General features: G+C 40.6%; 1 protein-coding gene across 1 annotated transcript; it reads right to left on the bottom strand.

The window, feature by feature from the left end:
* Nucleotides 1-331: 331 nt before the first annotated feature.
* On the bottom strand, nt 332-16,311 carry GATM (glycine amidinotransferase). Its single transcript, XM_019968904.2, has 9 exons — nt 16,151-16,311; nt 14,515-14,733; nt 8,784-8,979; nt 7,346-7,536; nt 6,101-6,238; nt 5,798-5,962; nt 4,526-4,589; nt 3,957-4,073; nt 332-1,377 (listed from the first exon to the last, which is right to left on the bottom strand). The coding sequence occupies exons 1-9, from the start codon at nt 16,217-16,219 to the stop codon at nt 1,265-1,267; spliced, it is 1,272 nt and encodes a 423-aa protein (XP_019824463.1). The 5' UTR covers nt 16,220-16,311; the 3' UTR covers nt 332-1,264.
* Between the last annotated feature and the right edge of the window lie 4,035 nt (nt 16,312-20,346).

Raw genomic sequence — 20,346 nt, 5'->3', positions numbered from 1 at the left:
GGGCATGATGGAAGCGCTTTCAAAGTATACTTCCCCATGCCCCCACCTCCACAGAATTTTCATAGGTCAAAATATTGAGCATCTTGAGAATGGAGAGTTTATCCTCTTCCAGGGCCTAGTCCCTTATATTCAGAAGACATTCAGATATTGTTGAATGATTGGATTAATCAATAAATGAAATCTGACTGCTAAACATTTCTAAATACAAGTGTTAGGTTTAAATTTTTATCTACTGGGGATGAATGTATTGATTAATCCAATGCATTAGAATTCTGTTCCAAGAGCTAATTCCCATAACTTAGTTATGCTTAAAATAATTAGACTGATAAAATCCATTCTGTAACACAAAAGTTTATTAGAATAAAAATACATGTACAGTATCCAACATTAAAATTATTTCACATGACATATATGTTTTACCTCCATTAGTTTTGTTTTTTTTAATGCTTTTATAGTCTGTGCTTTAAATAATGTGCACATCTGTAAACAAATCTTAGATTACCAAAGTATCCATTAGATACTGAACATGAAAATTTAGGAACTGTAACTTATCGTTATATCCTATTGCACTAAATATTTCTGTAAAATTTTGAACAGAGAAGAAAAAAAGAGATAAGAATAAATCACTTGAAATGAGGTAAGTTGTATGAAAAGGTTTTTAGTAGCAAATATCACCAATGTTGAGATGAGAAGATTAAAAATATTCATGGAAAATTCACTTAAATGTTTGCATAGTCTAGGTTATTTTTTAAAATGAAAAATTAAAAATGAACAGAATTCCTTATTAGAAAAAGAGACAATTATCTGGTTCTACTTAAGATCTGTATACATTCTGAGTCTTTCATTTAGAAAAAAGAAGTCATACATTCACAAGTTTAGCAAAAAGGAAAAACAAAAGTGAAGATTAGGACCAACATTTCAAGCTGCCTTATGGAAAAGAAAATTAAAAACGGAGGTAGACGGTTAAATGTATTAGTGGCCACGTTACTCAAATGACTAATTTTTGTTTTGGTAGACATTCACCAAATTTTTATGCTTGAAGCCAAACAGTAAAAAATTTAGGAGTAGAGAGTAAGACCTAACACAAATTATTTTCCTTATATCAGAGAAAAGTAATAAAAAGAACCCAGGCTTAAGACCCCTGTTAAAAATATGATTGTTTAAAGCACTACAGTTGATGCACTTTTTAAAGCAGGAGAATGAACCTTGTCCCTAAACTTCCTAGGTTTATCTGAGGCAAAGCCCCAAGCCCCAGCAGGCCTGGTCAGTCAAAGTAGGACTGCAGGGTGCCCCGGCGACGGACATCACAGGTCCAGCAGTGGAAGCCTCCTCCCAGGGAATTGGCGTTACGAATGCTAACCTTAATGGTACTGATACCTGCATGGAAAGAGAGAGACGTGGACGGTTAGATGGACTCGTGTGAAGATTCTCCGATAGAGGTGAGCCTAAAAATGGATAGGAATCCTGCTGTTCTAACCCTTAAATCCACCCCAACCTAGGATAGTCTTTGATTTTTATTTTCACCAATTATATGTCATCTAATCTATTCCACTGCTAATATAAAACCTTCACCAGAAAGTCAACAGAGACTCTGAAGTCTATTTTGTTCTACTGACTATTCACAAGTCAACAGGTTTCATAAGCAGACATATCTGACAAATGGTCAAAAACAATCCAAGTAGTAAAATGTTAAGTCCTTTTAGAATTATGCTTTAATTACTGGGTCAGACTGTTTCTATTTTTACCATGTCAATTTAAGAAAAAAGGAAAATTTAGTCACTTTCAAAAGTTGACTTTACCTACTCACATATAAGCAGAATTTATCTGACACAATTAGCTCAACCAGGCCACCTCAAGGAAATAGTGGAACAGAGCTCATTTGTGTGGTATGGCCATACAGGTGCCAAAGCGCTTCAGCCAATTAGTTTAATCTGGCACTATCTGTACTAACATGGTGATGATATACATGGTGCAAGCAACCAATGGCATTTAGGAAGAATCTCTTGTGTTTGGCATAACTGGATTTTAAAAAGAAAATCTATTCTCCTCTCTCTCCAGGAACCCATTATTTTGAGAGGGAAGCTAAGCTACAGAGTTGCTAAAAAGGGTCCATTGGTATAGTCAGAAAGGCAGCATGAGTCATCCAGAAAGCCTTTTCTGAGAAAGTTAGACTGAGCAGGACTTTGAAAAATAAAAATAGGGTTTTGACATGGGTTAAGCAGTGGGCTTTTAACCACAAGCATATGTTTCCTGATAGAAAGACATACCTATCAGTCAGATGGCTAGCCGTATGAGGCCTAAATTGGAGAGAATTCAATTTGCTTTAACAAGTTCCCTATGTTAAAAAAGATTTTATTAAAAATAAAACTATATGGCTTCCCTGATGGCTCAGTGGTAATGAATCTGCCTGCCACTGAAGGAGATATGGGTTTGATCCCTGGTCTGGGAAGATCCGACTTGCCGTGAAGCAACTAAGCCTGTGGGCCACAACTATTGAACCGGTGCTCTAGAGCCCAGGAGCCGCAACTACTGAAGCCCGTGCGCCCTACAGCCTGTGCTCTGCAACGACAAGCCACCACAATGAGAAGCCAGCGCACTGCAACTGGAGAACAGCCCCTGCTCACTGCAACTAGAAAAAAGCCTGTGTAGCAACAAAGACCCAGCATGTCAAACAAATAATAAAATTTTTTAAAGTTATAAATCAAATATTTGGTACTTTATAATATTTTAAGTTGCGAAACTATAAAATCTTAATGGATAAGGAAACGTAACCCAAGCAATTAAAAGCCAGAGGAGAAAAGTGGCATAGCATTAGGGGTGAAATAATTAGGTTGGGTTCAATCTAAAACTAATAGGCTAATCCTTTTTGACTGATACTTCTTTAAAGAGAGATGTTTCAAAGAGGCAAACAATCTCTTCTGAGTAGCATACCTGAAATATAACACATAAAACATGACTTGATTTCAACAAGTGTACTGCCTGGCTTTATTTAACAAATATGTGTTAATGTTAAATATGTAATATGTCAAATAGAATGATACAGAGTGATAAACACACACACTTCTGCACCCTGATAACAACCATATGAAAATTCTTTCAACACTTTCTCAGTATAGAATAACTGGTCTAAATTTTGAATACCAGGAAAACCAAACGCCCACCCAAGTAATAACTAGTCCTGCTTTTTTAGTTCAAAGCTGAAATGATTTACTGACACTCTTTATTTCATTTGTTTGTTCACATTGCTTATCTAAGTTACTTCTGTATTTGTATCCTTATATGTCCTTTAAAATATGTAATGACAATTAAATTACTTTTAAAGGATCCCGACAATTTGTTTTTTAAAATAATTTTTTTGCCTGCCGTGGATATGGTGAATGGGGGTTACTCTCTAGTTGTGATGCTCAGGCTGCTCACTGGGGGGTTTCCTCCTGTTGCAGAGCATGGGCCCTAGAGTGTGCTGGCCTTGGTAGTTGCAGCTCCCGGGCTCTAGAGCAAGGCTCAGTGGTTGTATTGCACAGGCTTAGTTGCTCCGTGGCAAGTGGGATCTTTCTGGATCAGGGATTGAACCCATGTCTCCTGCACTGGCAGGTGGATTCTTTACCATTGAGCCAGCAGCAAAGTCCAACAATTTCTTACTTGGGAAAGAGACAAACCATCTATGTGCTCATCTGCAAAGGGGTAATTCTCCACCCTTGGGCACTAGGAGGTTAGATAAGTCATAGAAGATTGATATATTATTGCCAAGGGGTATCTAAGGAGCCCGGGATGCATTTCCAACCTTTTGAGATTGTGACTGTTGGAAACAAATATACTGTCCATTTATGAAATAATAACGTGGTACTTCTAAAAAGAATAGAAATTTAATTAACTAAATCACACATCAGACCTATCATGTCACTTCTTATCATTTAATATTTTCAAACATGGCAATGTGTTTCATTTATTGTACATACCCAGCTTTTCAAACATCTTCTGAATTGGGACCTCGTTGGCATCCACCATAACACGCTTTTCATCTAGCATTAAGACATTCATGGAAAGCCATTTGGAGGACATCCAGAGTGGGTGATCTAAAAATAGCAACAACTGTTAAATCATGTCTGCTGCCATTCTTGGTTAAAGCAAAGAAGGTTCGAAAGTGAAGAATATTCAAGTGACAGCTCAATTCTTCCAGTATTTCAGTTTCCCTGTGAAGTTTTATTTTAATTCTAAGGCTGTCTGTAAAAGTTAAGAATCAACACACATTTGAATTTCAAATGTTGTCTTTAAAAAGTTGTTTCTTGCTTTCTGTGATGTTGCTTTATACTGATTTTTCCTGTATTTTCAATTTCATTTTCTATGGAAGGAGAGGCTGTGAACACAAGTCTAGCTTTGTTCTAGTACCTGTAGCCCCAATCACCAATTTATTCCTTACTGGGAAAACATTCTAAATTGCTAATATGTGGGCTGCTGTCTATAGGTGGAAGATGCTTGGCCACTGAAGTAATCATTGTAGGCTATGAGTACACAAAAGTAAACATACCATCTGGGATGATTGGTGTTGGAGGAGTAACTATGGTCCATCCTGCTTTCTTGAAAAGATCAATCTGCAAGACCAAAAAAAACCCCCCAAACCCAAAGAGATTTAAATCTTTAATAGATACTATTCTTATTCTTGACCTCCAGTAGTCCTTATGATTAACAGTTCTTTTTGAGACTCTGTCTTCTCAAATGTCAAAATTAAAAAATTAAAATTTCAAAACACTTGGATGATTTTTTCTGAATCTTAGTTAAAATGTACACAAAATCCTCAGATTGCCAGATTAAAGTTAAAAAAGTAAGAGAAAAGTTAAAAGCTTTAAAAAATATTCTTGTGCTTTTCACAGGTTTCAGAGATTTGAAAAAACCAAAGACACTTTCTTTGAGAAATTCTCATTAAAATGAAAATATTTCCTATTTATAAGAACACAGAATATGACTATGTCAAACCCAGAGTCCATCCACTTCACAGTCTGTCACCTTGCATCTGTGCTCATGGTATAAAAACAGATGTTAGGAGTATACTCCCAAAGAACCGCAACTGTTCTTAGTGACCTATTACAACCCAACCATCCCTAGGATCACGTACCCACTTAGTATGTCAATAAATAATGTCTTAAAATATTTACTGTATATAATTTACATAAAATGAAATGAATAGGTAATTGTTGTCATTGGGTCTAAACATATGGAATGGAAATGAACAGTGATATGGTAAAATAGTTAATTTCACAATGGTGTACTGCAACCCAGAAATAGCACAAAATCACTCACCGCCCAACTGGAAGCAGAGGGTAGTGGGCAGAGGTAGGAGGCTGCAGGAGCAGCGGCTCCATTTCTCCCTGCAGGGTGGAGGTGGGGGGCTGAAAGGGTCCCCACTGGAGAGGGAAGAAGACACCCACTACCCAGTGGTGTGACCCCAGACATGCAGAGATCATCTTGTTTGCAATTCAGCTGCTGAGGAACCTCACCTGCAAGTTATGAGTTAATACTACTCTGTTCAATAAAACACACACAAATGCCAAAATTGAGGCTCTGACAGCAGCAAGCAGCCAAAGTTAAAGTCTAATTATCACAATTACAAATGTATATTTCTGTGTTGGACATTCTGTAGTAAATGTAACATAAGCAATCCAGTGTTTGATCATAATACTATTGAGCATTGCTGACTGTCATTTAGAACCATTAGGAATCATGGAAGTGCTTAAAATAAAAGTGGCAATTCCTTCAGTTGCCAGACTCTATTCGTTTTCCAGAGTCCTAAGAACTCCCCTACCTGGTGACATGGTCGGTCAGGGTTGGAAAGCACAAGACCAGGCCCAATGATATTGAAGGTGGCATCAATGTGCATTGGATTGGGGTCTTTAAAGGAAACAATGTGCACTCTGTAGTCTGGAGCCAGATGCTTACGCATCCATTCAATGCCCATGTAGTTTGTAACCTGAAAATAGAGAGAGACATAAGCCTGTAAAAACTTGGTTCTGTGTTTAGATAAGTAAAAACAGGGTGAAAATATTTTAATTTGGAAATTTAAAATATAATAGTAAAGCGAGAAATTTCCAAGGCAGCCTTTGTCAACCTGGCTTCTTTGTACGAAGATATCTCTTCCAGCTCGAATGAAATCAGCAGCATCAAAGCATGGCTCAAACTCAGTTGTCACAAACTTTCCCTGAGCAGCCAATTTGTGTCTGTCTTCTACAGAATGGATGGGGTAATCCTAATTGGAACAAGAACGGACACACACAATGCATTGGTTCATGAGGAAATGATTCATAGGGCCTTTATCATTAAGGAATTAGTTCAATGTCACCATTTCCCCCAATATTACTACCCTGTTCTAGACTAAAACATGCCTGGGAAGATGTAGGCCTATGCTAAGCAAACCAAAATAAACAAAACCAACAAGAAAGAAATTTAAAAACTAGTCGAGACAAGTTTCTGATATTCAATACTTGGAAGCAAGTGATACAGAGGAATACAGATGAAAATATTCCATAACCCATAAGTTGACTTATGAAGCTATCCACAGTATTGAAAATCAACAGGATGAAACCATTCTGTTCTTTTAGAAAAGGAATTTGGCCCTGAGCCTAACTCTTATCATAAAATGAATTGCCATGCATCCCCAACTAAATCTGATTGGGTGTGTATATTGGGTAACACATTCATTACTTACTTTTTTTTTTTTACTTTTTTGGCTACTCCATGCAGCATGTGGGATCTTAGTTCTCTGACTAGGGAATGAAACTGCACCCCCTGAATTGGAAGCATGGAGTCTTAACCACTGGACCACCAGGCAAGTCCCATTTACTTCTGTCTTTAAACTCATAGAATGTTTAAAGAAATTTTGACTTTTTGGTTCTTTGCGTAAGTGATCAAATAGTAAGTGATCTAATAAGGGACATATATGCTTCCTTTTACTGTAAATATGGCCTACAGACCAAATTCTTTTTCTAGATGAGGACGAAGTTCAGCCTAGTGACTCTTCTGTCTCCACCAATGAATAGGTACGTGTCTTTAGGCAAGTATTCTTCCCTGTAATGGAATGAATATATTCCCTCATAGGGTTGTGAAAGATAAACAGGACTGAAGAGGTAAGTAAAGTGCTGAGCTCAAGATCTGGCACATGGTTAACAACAGTAAGTGCTAGCTATGATAACAATATCATTTACTCTTCTTTTCATCATAAGACAATCATTTATTGAAAAGTAGGTGATCTCAGTTTCTGAAATACATAATAAATAAAAGGTAACAGAGAATCTCTCAGTCTCTGTGGATTATTTAGAGAAGTTACTAATAAGCTTTCCTACAATTGAGAACTTACTTGGTCATAAAGCTCATCAGCCATTGTGGGCTTAGGAGCCGTTGTCCACTTGGCCCCACGGCGGAAGTAGTCTTTGATAATTGTTCTGTATGCACGGTACTCAAAGAAGCGAGCGCGCCAGGCCATGGGAGCCTCGATAATCTCATTTCCCACAACTATCAGGATGTCTCGAGGCATCGCGCCATATAAACCTGTTAAGCCAGAAAATTCCAGAGCAACCTCAGTGATGCTGATTTCCAAGACAAGAGTCTATATAGTATGATCCTTTTCTTTGGTAAAAAATAAATAAATAAAAATTACAGAAAACTTATATGTGTATAATATATATAATTACATGCACATGAAAAATATTAAATGATACATGCTAGATAATGTTAATATGAATTCTGTATGGGGATGATGAAGCCAAAAAAAGAAGAAAGGAAGAAAAAAAGGGGAAAAAAAAAGCACCTCTTGTTTGAAGAGATATCAAACCACCAGTTTTCACCTTTTGTTAACTCCTAACAGTGTTTTTCGGAGAAGGCAATGGCACCCCACTCCAGTACTCTTGCCTGGAAAATCCCATGGACAGAGGAACCTGGTAGGCTGCAGTCCACGAGGTTGCTAAGAATCTGACACGACTGAAAAGACTTCACTTTCATGCATTGGAGAAGGCAATGGCAACCCACTCCAGTGTTCTTGCCTGGAGAATCCCAGGGACCGGGGAGCCTGGTGGGCTGCTGTCTATGGGGTCGCACAGAGTCGGACATGACTGAAGCGACTTAGCAGTAGCAGCAGCAACAGTGTTTTTCAGGGAATATCAGTACTACAAGATGAAAACTGGGCCAAGGATCACTTTTACAACTATAAATTAGAACACTGAACTTACAGACAAGAACAATCTTGCAAGAATGTCAGTTAAAAATAAGATGGGAATGTTTCTGTCCCCCCCACTTTAAACAAATTTTTACATTTTAATTTTAAACTCATTCACATGTTTTTCATGTTCTTTGCTCACGATTTTTTTCTTGCATTCAAGGCACTTCTAGGATTGGTCTCCTGCTGCTGATGTATATGCAGTGGTAAGCAGTAAACTAGAGGTGTGTGGGGATCCACTAATTTGTAGTGAAAGTATTCCCACCATGTTCTGTTCCCCTTTTAATTTCTGTTCTTGAAGAAAATTAAAATGGAATCCACTGTTCTTATGAAAGGAAATGCTCAGGAGGTTTAGAAAAAACTTCTGCTTCTTTTAAGGAGACTCTAGATTTACAATGGAGTTGAAATTGTGTACATCTCAATCTTACCAAAAAGAATTAAACTGTCCCTAAATAATCCTTAAAGTTTCGAAAGATTATTAAAACAAAGGAATCTCTGAGAAATAATCAGAGCTTTCCCCTTACATGTTGAGAAAAATGAAAAACTTTAAACATTAGCAGTTTAAATAATCAACATGACTTACCCGTAGACTCAAAATCAGGAGTTTTATACTTCAGTGACCAGTCAATGGGGTCAGGCCTCCTCACTGTCACTCCTTCCATTTTTAAAATATTGCACATTTCTTCAATTTCAGCAATAGCCTTTTGCAAATGATCTTTGGGAAAATAACTGCCCCCATACTTTTGGTAAAAAGGCCAGTGCTTGTCATATGTGTTGGCCTAGAACCAGAAGAAAGTAAATGAAACTTAACAGGAAAAAAACACAACTCAAAATAGGTTCATAGGTTGTGAACAGTAATTTGTATAACTTAAAAGAACTAAGACTGAGACTACATCTGGTCTAGTGTTCATCCCCAGAAACAAGCACACTTGACTGACTCTCTGGGGAGATAATCAATATATTTGAACGAAGATCTCTCAATTCTCTTGATGTTTTGAGAGCTTTTCTTCCTTCTGCCTGAGATCTCATGCCTTACCACGCACAGCATGTCTGCCCTCACAGGGGCTTGGAGTGCTCCTGGGCCAGTGTTCACGTGCTACATAAACAAAACAGGACACGGTGCTCCCAATGGACAGTTGCAATGAAGTCAAGTAAGAGAACAAACAGAAGAGATAAAGAGAATAAAAGCACACTTATAGAAGATAAAACCGTGGGCTGTCCATGCATCCCAGAATTTTGTCTAAAAAACAGCACTTCAGAAAAATAGGACACTGTAGAAAAATAGGACACTGCTCCCTTAAAGGTTAGGGACATGCTCTCAAATATGCTTTGTTTTCTCTTAAAAATCCATTCGTGATTATTTTCTCATTCAACAGAATCACTACTTGGCAAAACTGTGCAGCGATACAAGTCTGCTTTTAGTGTTTCCTGTCCTTCCCTGCCAACATGTCTCTCCCCACCACAGTGCTTCTCTCCCCAATCCATCCAAGCTCTCCTATTGCTTCAGGTCTTTCACCATAAAAAGAAGTGATCTTATACGCAAATTCACAAATTTTTAAGTAGCTGAAAAAAAAAAAAAGCTTAACATTTAGGAAGTGTCTAAGGGCTATATATGCATATTAAAAGACAACTGAATGGAAAAAAGTTGAATGTTTTAAAAATGCTCAATCAATTGCCAAAAATTACTATTGAATTAGGGTAGGTAACAACTGTAAAATGTTGGTTTTCAAAAGTATAAAACTCTGAAGGCTTTTGTGTTCAGATTGTTTTGCCTGTGCCAACTTCTCAGTCAAATTAAAGAAATATGTTGGGGAATGTAGGGGATACATATGGATATAATTTATCAAGACAGAAAAAGCAGAATTCCACTCAGAAGATCCAAATGCTAAGAAAAAGCCTTGGACCTTCATCAAAAGATTGGCAAATCAATGTACATTTGTATGTCTTAAGTTTTAAAAAAAAATGTAAGCTGGTGTTTTTAAAATGTTTCTTTATATTACTGATTAACCAGACAACTATGAGTCCTAATCATGTCCTATAAGGTTTCCATCACCAATCAGACAATTTCAGACAGTGGTTAAGTGCCATAAAGAAGGAGAAATTGGGTAATGAGATAAGACTGTCTAGATGTCTAGCTCTTTAATGTCAAAGACCAAATCTTTTCCAGATTTTATGTCTCTACTTCCACTTTCATCTCAGCCTGATAAATATCAAACATACGGAAGCAGACCTGCCTCTTGTCAGTTCAACATCTAGGTTCACATCAATTAGGCTGGAGCTGAGCCTACTGGAGATGGACTAAAAATCTGAAAAACAGGTCTTCAGCAAACAGGGAGAAGCCAGTGAAGCTGAAAAACAGGGGCTGGCAAACTCAAGTCCATGGGCCAAACCCGGACTGCTGCCTGTTTTTTGTCGATAAAGTTTTATGGAGCACAGACACACACACATTCATTTCCACATTGTCTGTGGTGGGTTTGCACCACCGTGGCAGAGTTGAGAGTGATGTGACAGAGACCTATGTGTACAAAGCCTGAAACAATTATCTAGCCCTGTACAGAAAAAGCTTGTCAAGCCCTGTCTAAAGGATCACTTAGTTGCTTTCATTTTGAGCAAACAATAAGCTCAAATTCTGGCCCATAAACAATGTTATCAAAATTAAAAATGTGAGTACTTTTTAAGATCAATCCACTCTTTAAAAAAAAAAAACAAAAACAAATTAAGAGCACTCTACTGTTTTCTACTCCTAGGAAGTCCTGCAGTGGCAAGCAGAGGAAAGGATAATAATGGCTCTTTATTTTCCTCTCAGACACATCCTGGTACTACTCATCCATTCACTGCTTCCTCCTTCTCATGCCAGGCACATCTCTTACAGTCCACCAGGGGACAAGAAGCCTTTGAAAGTTTCACACTGGGTAACAGCAGAGGCGCGGCCGTGTTGTCTCACTGGACACATTCCAGAGTAGCCCATGTGACTATTTGTGCAGAGTGGAGCTTGCTTGATAAAGTAAAGTAAACTTTCCTGGGAGAAAAAAAGTTATTTGAACAAGTGTGAATTCTCTTGTGTAGCTCAAACTCTGGCTAAAGGTTGGACAAAGTCTAAATGATCAGGACAGACTACATTTTCCAAGAGATAGTTGGAAATTATTTACACTTCCTTTAGAACCCTGATAAATGAGTTAGCAATCATTTACTAAGTGTCTGCAAGATTAAAAAAAAACACTATAATAAATGCTTAGCATGTGATTTTTTAATAATCTGTTGCAGAGATGTGGCTGTATTCCTAGAAACTGGATAGTCATTCAGAGCCTAAAATCCTTCAGAGGTATTTGCCAAATAAATTTTAAACACTGTCTTTGGAAGGTTAGGAAATCTCAATATTAACTTATTATTTATCCAGCTGCAAACTTACATGACATTAACCTTGATTGACTTTATATTTTTAAAATTTAGTCCTTTCATCAAGGGCATTATTTAAAAAAAAAGCAAAAGCAAAAAACACATATTTGATCGAAAGTATTCACTATGTTTTGCAGAATAAAAAGCCATACAGCTTTCAAAACTTGTGCTTCCTGATGACTATGTTCCTCATTCCCATAACATTTCTCTAGCACTTATACCTTCCAGCATATCTTATGCTATAACTACCTATAGTTTACTACATTATTTTATATTTTACTGGTCCCAAACTGCTTTATATAGCTGTCATTTTCCTCCAACTAGAAGGTAAGATGTTGCCTTCTAGTCTTAGATTTAATTTCTTCTCTCTCAATACCTAGTTTCATATGTGGCATAAAGCAGAAATAACCAGAGAAATGAATGAAATCAGTACTGCTAATGCTACTACTATTTACAATTATTACATCCTCAATGGACTTGGCAAACTGCATCCATACAACTATAATGAGCTGTAGTTTTTTCCTTTAAAAATAATTCACATCTAACCCTTTACCTTCGTATTTAATCTCACTGGATGGATAGCAAACCATTTAATATCTTCATTTTAGTGAGGCCCAGAAATTTGTGGAATCAAGATCACAAGGTCAAACAGCTGATTCATTGAGATTAGCTAATAAGCTTTTATCAGATAACTAATTCAGTCCTGGTCTCCTGACTTTAGCCTAGCACACCTTCCAAAAGCCCATGAAATTCCAAAATATAAGGTCATAAATCAAATAACAAAGAACTCAAAATAATGTCTTAGAAGTCCAATCCCATAAGATCACATGATATAAAAGTCAATCATTCTAAAGACAAATAGAAGGATAAACTACACCTGAATTTGACATTTAATTTCATCCAGTCCACTTCAGTATTCTTGCCTGGAGAATTCCATGGACAGAGGAGCCTGGCGGGCTACAGTCCATGGGGTCGCAAAGAGTCGGACACAATTGCGTGACCAACACAATTAAAATGGTTAGGTGATGAGAAGTCCTTCTAAGAAAAGACTTTTAAAAGATCATGCCCCTTTTTAAAACATGTGGATGGTACATAAATTCATCTGTTCATCAAATTTCACATATCAGAACCAAAGGTAGTTTCAGAACAATCAGAAGCCTTCTCTTCAAGGTCTAACTCAAGAATTATTTTCTTCCTTTAGGAAGACTTCCTAATTGTCCAGCACTTGGTCACCATTTTTCCCTTTCCTCTCCTGACACTTGAATTCAACTGCCTTGTCAGTTAGTTACCATGAGATACAGAGTAACAATTTCAGTTGCTAAACATAAACATCATAAATATCCTCTCTCCAGATGGAAAGGAAGTTTTTTTGTTCTAGTAACTCTGAAGCCCTGATACAAGATAGGCAACATATCTGATGATGATGATTTCTGTTTAATTCCTCAACCCACCTTACAAACAATCTGTTAACATTCAGGAGGAATTTAAGTGTACCGAAGATATATTCCTAACCTATTCTTAATGGAAGCCTAGACCGTGCCTGCAGCGTGGATGGAACTGTTATGCCGTATATAACGAGAACCCCAGCCCACAGAGGCTCTGGTCATAAAAATATTACCAATAAAGAGCACTATGAGTTTTTAAAAGAGAAGATATTACTTGTTGCCAGGGAAATCTTGGAAGGCTTCGTGGGAGGTGCCATGGGAACTAGGAAGGAAGAGGAGGAGGTTTAAACTGCAGACAAAAGGAGTGCAGGAAGGTATGTGGGAGAGTTCTGTGTGGAAGCAAAGGCCTGAGGCTTGTTTGGGGAACAGTGAATAGTCTAGTTTGGTTGTTTATATGGTTATCTTAGCAAGTCTGCTGAAAACTGGGGGAAATTACTAAGAGGCGAGAGGCTGGCTATTAAAATAGGGGACTGACAGAAGCAGATGAGTAACAACACTGAATTCTGGTTTTAAAAAATCACTCTGACAGAAGCTGGAGGTGGTTTAGATAGTACAGCAAGTAAGGGAGACCAGTTAGGAGTTAACTTCCCTGGTGGCTCAGATGGTAAAGAATCTGCCTGCAATGTGGGAGACCCGGGTTCAGTCCCTGGATTGGGAAGATTCCCTGGAGAAGGAAATGGCAACCCACCCCAGTATCCTTGCTGGAAAATGACATGGACAAAGGAGCTTGGTGGGCTACAATCCATGGGGTCACAAAGAGTTGGACACGACTGATTGACTAACACACACACAATACAGTTAGGAGTTAAGTGCAACAGTTCAGGCAGCAGATGAGATCCTGACCTAAGGTAGTAGCAGAGAGATGGAGCTAAGGTTCATTTTGACAAAAGACTTGTTAGATCTTGGAGAATGGATGTGCAGGATGTGACTGAAGGAGAACTAAAAGATGATTCTTTGATGTTTAGCTTGAATAAATAGGAATGCTAAAAGCTGAAAGAAAGGAATGAAGAAGGCCCCAGTTTCGCAGAGTGGCTGGTAGCTGAACTCACATATGCCACATTTGAGGTCTGGTGGCAACATCCAATAAGAAATTTAGCGTGTTTATATGGACAGAATTTAGGAGAGAGATCTGGACCAGAGTGAACGTGTGGAATCAAACTGTGAGAACAGCTATAAGTGAAATTCGGTTCAACCCCAACATTATAGACAGTAAAAGAAAGTGATGTGAGAAACAGTGAAAAAACTAATATCCACTCCCCCACCCTCAGAAAAGGTCTCACGGAACCTGAAGGGAGGGAGTAATCCCTGGAGTAAATGATGTCAAATACTGCAGAGATGCCAAGTAAGGTAACATCAGTCACTGGATTTGGGTGGTCCTGAGTAAGCTAGAGAGAATGCATTTCCAGAGGAGTGGGGGCAGAAGCCAGACGGCAGACAGTGAACCCACACAGACATGGGAAACCCTTGCTTTACCTTCACCTCCACAGTGAACGGTGGAACACAGGCATTTTCTGCTCTGCCCACGATCACTTCCTCTAAGGGGTCCCATTCGTTGAAAGAGGAGACAGGGCAGTCCTTGGGCAGAGGATCAGTGGCCTTGTCATCAGCTGCACAGGAATTCCGGGAGGAAGCCGTAGCTGCCTGGGTGCTCTGGAAAGTTCGCTGCACCCATCCCGTTACAGTTCTTCCAAGCTTCCAAGAACAAAGAAGAGATTATTGTGTGGTCCTGTACAGTACTTGTGGGAGGGAGAAGCAGAAGTGGGATGAAAACCCAGGCTAACACAGTCAGGCATTTAAAATCTTTGCAGAGAATGTAAACTGAGATGTTAGCCTATTGGTGGGTAGTGGGGTTACAGGAGATTGTACTTTGTTTATTTATACATGTACCTTTAAACCTATTTTTTTTTAGTTGGAATAACTCTTTAAAACTCCTCAGAATATTTTGTCCCTAAAGACCATACACCCTAATTTATATCTCAGAATAGTTTTCTGCAATCAAGCTTTAAGCACTTATTCTGTGGGTGATGGGTCACCCTTCTTCCCAGAAAGCCACGGAAAGCAACCTCCCTGCCAAGTCCAGCTGGGGGAGGGAGCCTCCAGATCAAAGGTTACTAATATTAAAGTTTCCCCACCTCCTCAAATGAAAATATAGAAACATTTGTAAAGGACTTTATCTTTTAGAATAATCAGTTTCAAGCCATAAATTTCTCCTCACTGACATACACTTCACATTCTTTGGCACTGCAATTATGAGAGAGTGACCAAGTGCCACGGGCTGCATTTTGCAGATGGTCCATAGTACCCTAGCCAAGATAAGGATTAACTAACCCAGGTACAAATTTAAACGACTGGAAAGGAAATCTAAGAACTTCAGAAAAGCCTTTTGAAAATGTAGAGCCTATAAATTCTAGAGGAGGGAGAGTCCCTTATACGCAGGACAAACCTCGCCCTCCCTCCGCTCCCAAATCTTTGTTAAAAGTCTTTGGAAGGAGACAGAAGGGGAGCCAGGTTGGAGACCAAAACAAGAGGGAGTGACAGCTGTTCTGAAGCCAGTTGCAGGGGGAAGCCAAACAGCCCGACTATTCCAGCCCCAGGAGCTAGGGAGGGTCTGCAGGCGCGTGCCTGCATATCAGGTAAGCAGAAGGCAGGACCAGCCAGAAATCTGGGTGAAGATCGAACTCGCTCCGACTCCTCTCGCGTCGCAGGACTTGGAACGGGCCTGCTCGCTCCCCCTCTGTCCCCGAGCCCCACTCCGCCCCTTCTCCCGTCAGTCCGCTCTGCACCCCTGCCGAGCTCTCTGCCTACCCCCGGCGCCCCCACCCCCGAGCCCACCCTTTCACTCAGAGGTGTTGCTTTTCACCCCACCCCCATCCGGTTGGGGAGGGCGGCGCCCCCTGCTCAGACAGCAGCTGTGTCCACCGGGTGTGGCCCCAACGCACGCCCCCTTCCCCAGGGACACCGCCGAGCTCCCGGCAGGCGGCGGAGGCTCTTGAAGCGGAGCTTCCGAGAGGACCCAGAAAGGACACGGTCGGGCAAAGCTGGCGGGGGACATCGAGGGAAGGAGAGGGGGAGAGCACGCGGCCGCCGGACGAGGCGGCGGCGCACGCACCCGAGACCCGATGTAGTGCAGCGCTTCGGCACCGCGGCTCCCGCCGCGCAGACACCGCACCCGCAGCATCGCCCCGCGCCCGCCTGGTCCTCACGCCGACCGTGTCCGGAACTCGGCTGCCTCCGCCTGAGCCTTCTGAGAGCGCGCCTGCGGCGGGGTGTCCTGGCGCACGGCCTTTTGTAGCCTCGCCCCGCCCCGGCCGCCCCCCGTGCGCCCCATTGGCTGCCGGGAGCAGGTGGCGGGGCCGCCAGAGTTAGGAACAGCGCGGACCGCGGGGGCGCGGGGGCGAGTCCGCGAGACCTTCGAACTGACCTTTTGTTAGCCTGTTGATCCGCCCACTGACTTGTGCAGTGGCCTGTCGGGGCCCCCCGAACGACGGAGAGGGAGACGCTACTTCTGAGGAGGTTATGTAATGATATATATATATATAATTTTAAATTCACATTTATGGATTTAAATATGCAAAGAATGAGTACAGCCTCAAATTTAAGTTCATCTCGGTGCACAGGCTGACCAAGTCCCCCCATTTTGCAGTGAACGAAACCACCTCAAGATTTGGGAGCTTCTTACAACAACACCGGGATGCAGATTAGAGGGGACTAGGTCTGGAACTCCAGTTATCTTCTCCTGGGGTGCTGCGCTGTCCACCCACTAGCCGGTTGGGTGTTCTTCGGAATACGTGCCTTTCCAATAGTCATTGGCCGTGTGCCCCTGGCTTGTGAAACTCAGGAGAACAGAGATAAATGTGGGCCAGAAACAAGGGAGGACCGCAGAGTTTTTTCCTTTTCCCTTCGATTTTATGTATTTAAATTTTTGTTTCAATTTGATAAGGGTACCTTTGTTACGAAAGCAGCAACCCTAAGAGCGCGAGGTTTTAATTGCTGTGGATTTGTGTAGAACTGGAGAACTCGCTTTAACGTTTAAATTGCTAGAAGGACAGGAGAGACACAGAGATTTGAGTATTTCATGTCAGTACCTACAAAATAATGTAATTGTTTTTTTTTTTTTTTTAATGAGCTCTCTTTTAAATTCTGGTGTCTCACACTTGTTTTCCACTTCACTGACAGAAGGCTCTAAGACAAGCAGGATAGCATTGTGGAAACAGCCAGGGAGAGGGAGTTGGGAAAACTGGGTTCTGGTCTTGACTCTGTCATAGACTACTTTGTGTCTTCTTGAGTTGCAATCTTCTTATCCTCAAGGGGTGAACAATTGCATTTATTGTCTCCAGCACACAACTGGGCCAAAAGGAGAGACTGTAACATAGAATTTAATGTAGCACTAAGAGCTATATGAATGCGAGGTAGTATTTCAGCAACTCTAACACTAAGGAGGCCTCGGAATGTGATAATCGGGTGAATGCTAAGTCACTTCAGTCGTTTCCAACTCTGTGTGACCCTATTGACGGCAGCCCACCAGGCTCTCCCGTCCCTGGGATTCTCCAGGCAAGAACACTGGAATGGGCTGCCATTTCCTTCAATGCATGAAAGTGAAAAGTGAAAGTGAAGTCGCTCAGTCGTGTCCGACTCTTAGCGACTCCATGGATTGCAGCCTAACAGGCTCCTCCGTCCATGGGGTTTTCCAAGCAAGAGTACTGGAGTGGGGTGCCATTGCCTTCTCCGAATCGGGTGAAAGGAGCCAGTAAACCTAGATTCCTGTCTTAGGTTTGCTACTCACTTGCTTTGTGACCTGGGATCAAATTCTTTCACCTTTCTAGTAAAGGGTTTTGGAAATCTCAACATTTCTCAAAGTTTACAAAATGCCTTCTCGCTACGATCAAATGCTGCCACGTTTAAGGTCTAATTCTCTCAGTGTACTTAGTGTGGCCAGAGATGTGTTGTTGCTCCTCAACAAAGGGATGTAAGGGGACAGGAAGTCTATACAAGTGATAGTGACACTGTGTGTATGTGTGTGAGTTGCTCAGTCATGTCTGACTCTTTTGCAACGCCATAGACTGTAGCCTGTCAGGCTCCTCTGTCCATGGAATTCTCCAGGCAATAATACTGGAGTGGGTTGCCATGCCCTTCTCTGTGGGATCTTCCTGACCCAGGATGGTCTCCTGCATTGCAGGCAGATTCTTTACCATCTGAGCCGCTGGGGACATTACTCAGTTCCATTTTTGTCTGAGATCTGAGGACATCCACATGTCCCTCATTAAAGACACCATTTTAATTTTGTAGAGGTAAGAACTGAGAATGTCTGGATATAATAAGGCCAGGGTGTTTTAAGATTTGCATTAAAAAAAAAAACCTCTTATTATAGTCATAGAACATCCCCTTATCTCCTGGAAACCAGAGAAAGTTGTACAAGGTGTATGGATCGCGTCCCCCAAACTAGTTGTACTGCTATAAAAACAAAGCACTTTCTCACCCTTTCTTTCCTGTTTATTAATTTATTATTATTATTTTGCTTTGAAAAAGTTTCTGTAGCAATTTTCAAATTGACCTCATCAGTTAGAAGCACAAGTCTTCCAAACTGGTTTGTTTGTGTACTACTGAGCCAATTCTCCACAGTATTGATGGTGGTATAATACCTATTGCCTTGGTCTTTGGTTGCTGCTTTTTCCATAGAAATGAAAATGCCTTTTTATCTCTCATTGGTAATAGGTTGATGTGATACGAATAACTTTTAACTGAACCAGTACATGTCAAGAATCTTGGTGGTCTCGTAGCTAACGGTTATGCATCAGTTCAGTCGCTCAGTAGTGTCCGACTCTTTGCAACCCCATGGACTGAAGCAGGCCAGGCTTCCCTATTCATCAGCAACTCCCAGAGTTTACTCAAACTCATGTCCATTGAGTTGGTGATGCCGTATAACAATCTCATCCTCTGTCGTCCCCTTCTCCTTCCACCTTCAGTCTTTCCCAGCATCAGGGTCTTTTCAAAAATAAGTCGGTTCTTCTCATCAGAGCTGATGGCCAAAGTATTGGAGTTTCAGTTTCAGCATCGGTCCTTCCAATGAATTTTCAGGAATGATTTCCTTTAGGGTAGACTAGTTGGATATCCTTACAGTCCAAGAGACTATCAAGAGTCTTCTCCAACACCACAGTTCAAAGGCATCAATTCTTTGGCATTCAGCTTTCTTTATAGTCCAACTCTCACATCCATATGTGACTACTGGAAAAACCATAGCTTTGACTAGACGGACCTTTGTTGACAAAGTAACGTCTCTGCTTTTTAATATGCTGTCTAGGTTGGTCATAACTTGTCTTCCAAGGAGCAAACGTCTTTTAATTTCATGGCTGCAATCACCATCTGCAGTGATTTTGGAGCCCCCCAAAATGAAGTCTGTCACTGTTCCCACTGTTTCCCCATGTATTTGCCATGAAGTGATGGGACCAGATGCCATGATCTTACTTTTCTGAATGTTGAGTTTTAAGCCAGCTTTTTCACTCTCCACTTTCACTTTCATCAGGAGGCTCTTTAGTTCTTCACTTTCTGCCATAAGGGTGGATATCGGAGGTTATTGATATTTCTCCTGGCAATCTTGATTCCAGCTTGTGCTTCTTCCAGCCCAGCATTTCTCATGATGTACTCTGCATATAAGTTAAATAAGCAGGGTGACAATACACAGCCTTGACGTACTCCTTTTCCTATTTGCAACCAGTCTGTTGTTCCATGTCCAGTTCTAACTGTTACTTCCTGACCTGCATACAAATTTCTCAAGAGGCAGGTCAGGTGGTCTGGTATTCCCATCTCTTGAAGAATTTTCCACAGTTTATTGTGATCCACACAGTCAAAGGCTTTGGCATAGTCAATAAAGCATAAATAGATGTTTTTCTGAAACTCTCTTGCTTTTTCGATGATCCAGCGGATGTTAGCAATTTGATCTCTGGTCCCTCTGCCTTTTCTAAATCCAGCTTGAACATCTGGAAGTTCTTGGTTCACGTACTATTGAAGTCTCGCTTGAAGAATTTTGAGCATTACTTTGCTAGCATGTGAGAATGAGTGCAGTTGTGTGGTAGTTTGAGCATTCTTTAACATTGCCTTTCTTTGGGATTGGAATGAAAACTGACCTTTTCCAGTCCTGTGGCCACTGCTGAGTTTTCCAAATTTGCTGGCATATTGAGTGCAGCACTTTCACAGCATCATCTTTTAGTACTTGAAATAGAGTTCAACTGGAATTCCATCACCTCCACAGGCTTTGTTTTTAGTGATGCTCCCTAAGGCCCACTTCACATACCAGGATGTTGGGCTCTA

Source organism: Bos indicus, chromosome 10 (genome assembly GCF_029378745.1).
Source record: "Bos indicus isolate NIAB-ARS_2022 breed Sahiwal x Tharparkar chromosome 10, NIAB-ARS_B.indTharparkar_mat_pri_1.0, whole genome shotgun sequence".
Classification (NCBI taxonomy): domain Eukaryota; kingdom Metazoa; phylum Chordata; class Mammalia; order Artiodactyla; family Bovidae; genus Bos; species Bos indicus.
The sequence above is the reverse complement of the archived record's forward strand: the minus strand, read 5'-3'. Positions and strand labels throughout refer to the sequence as shown.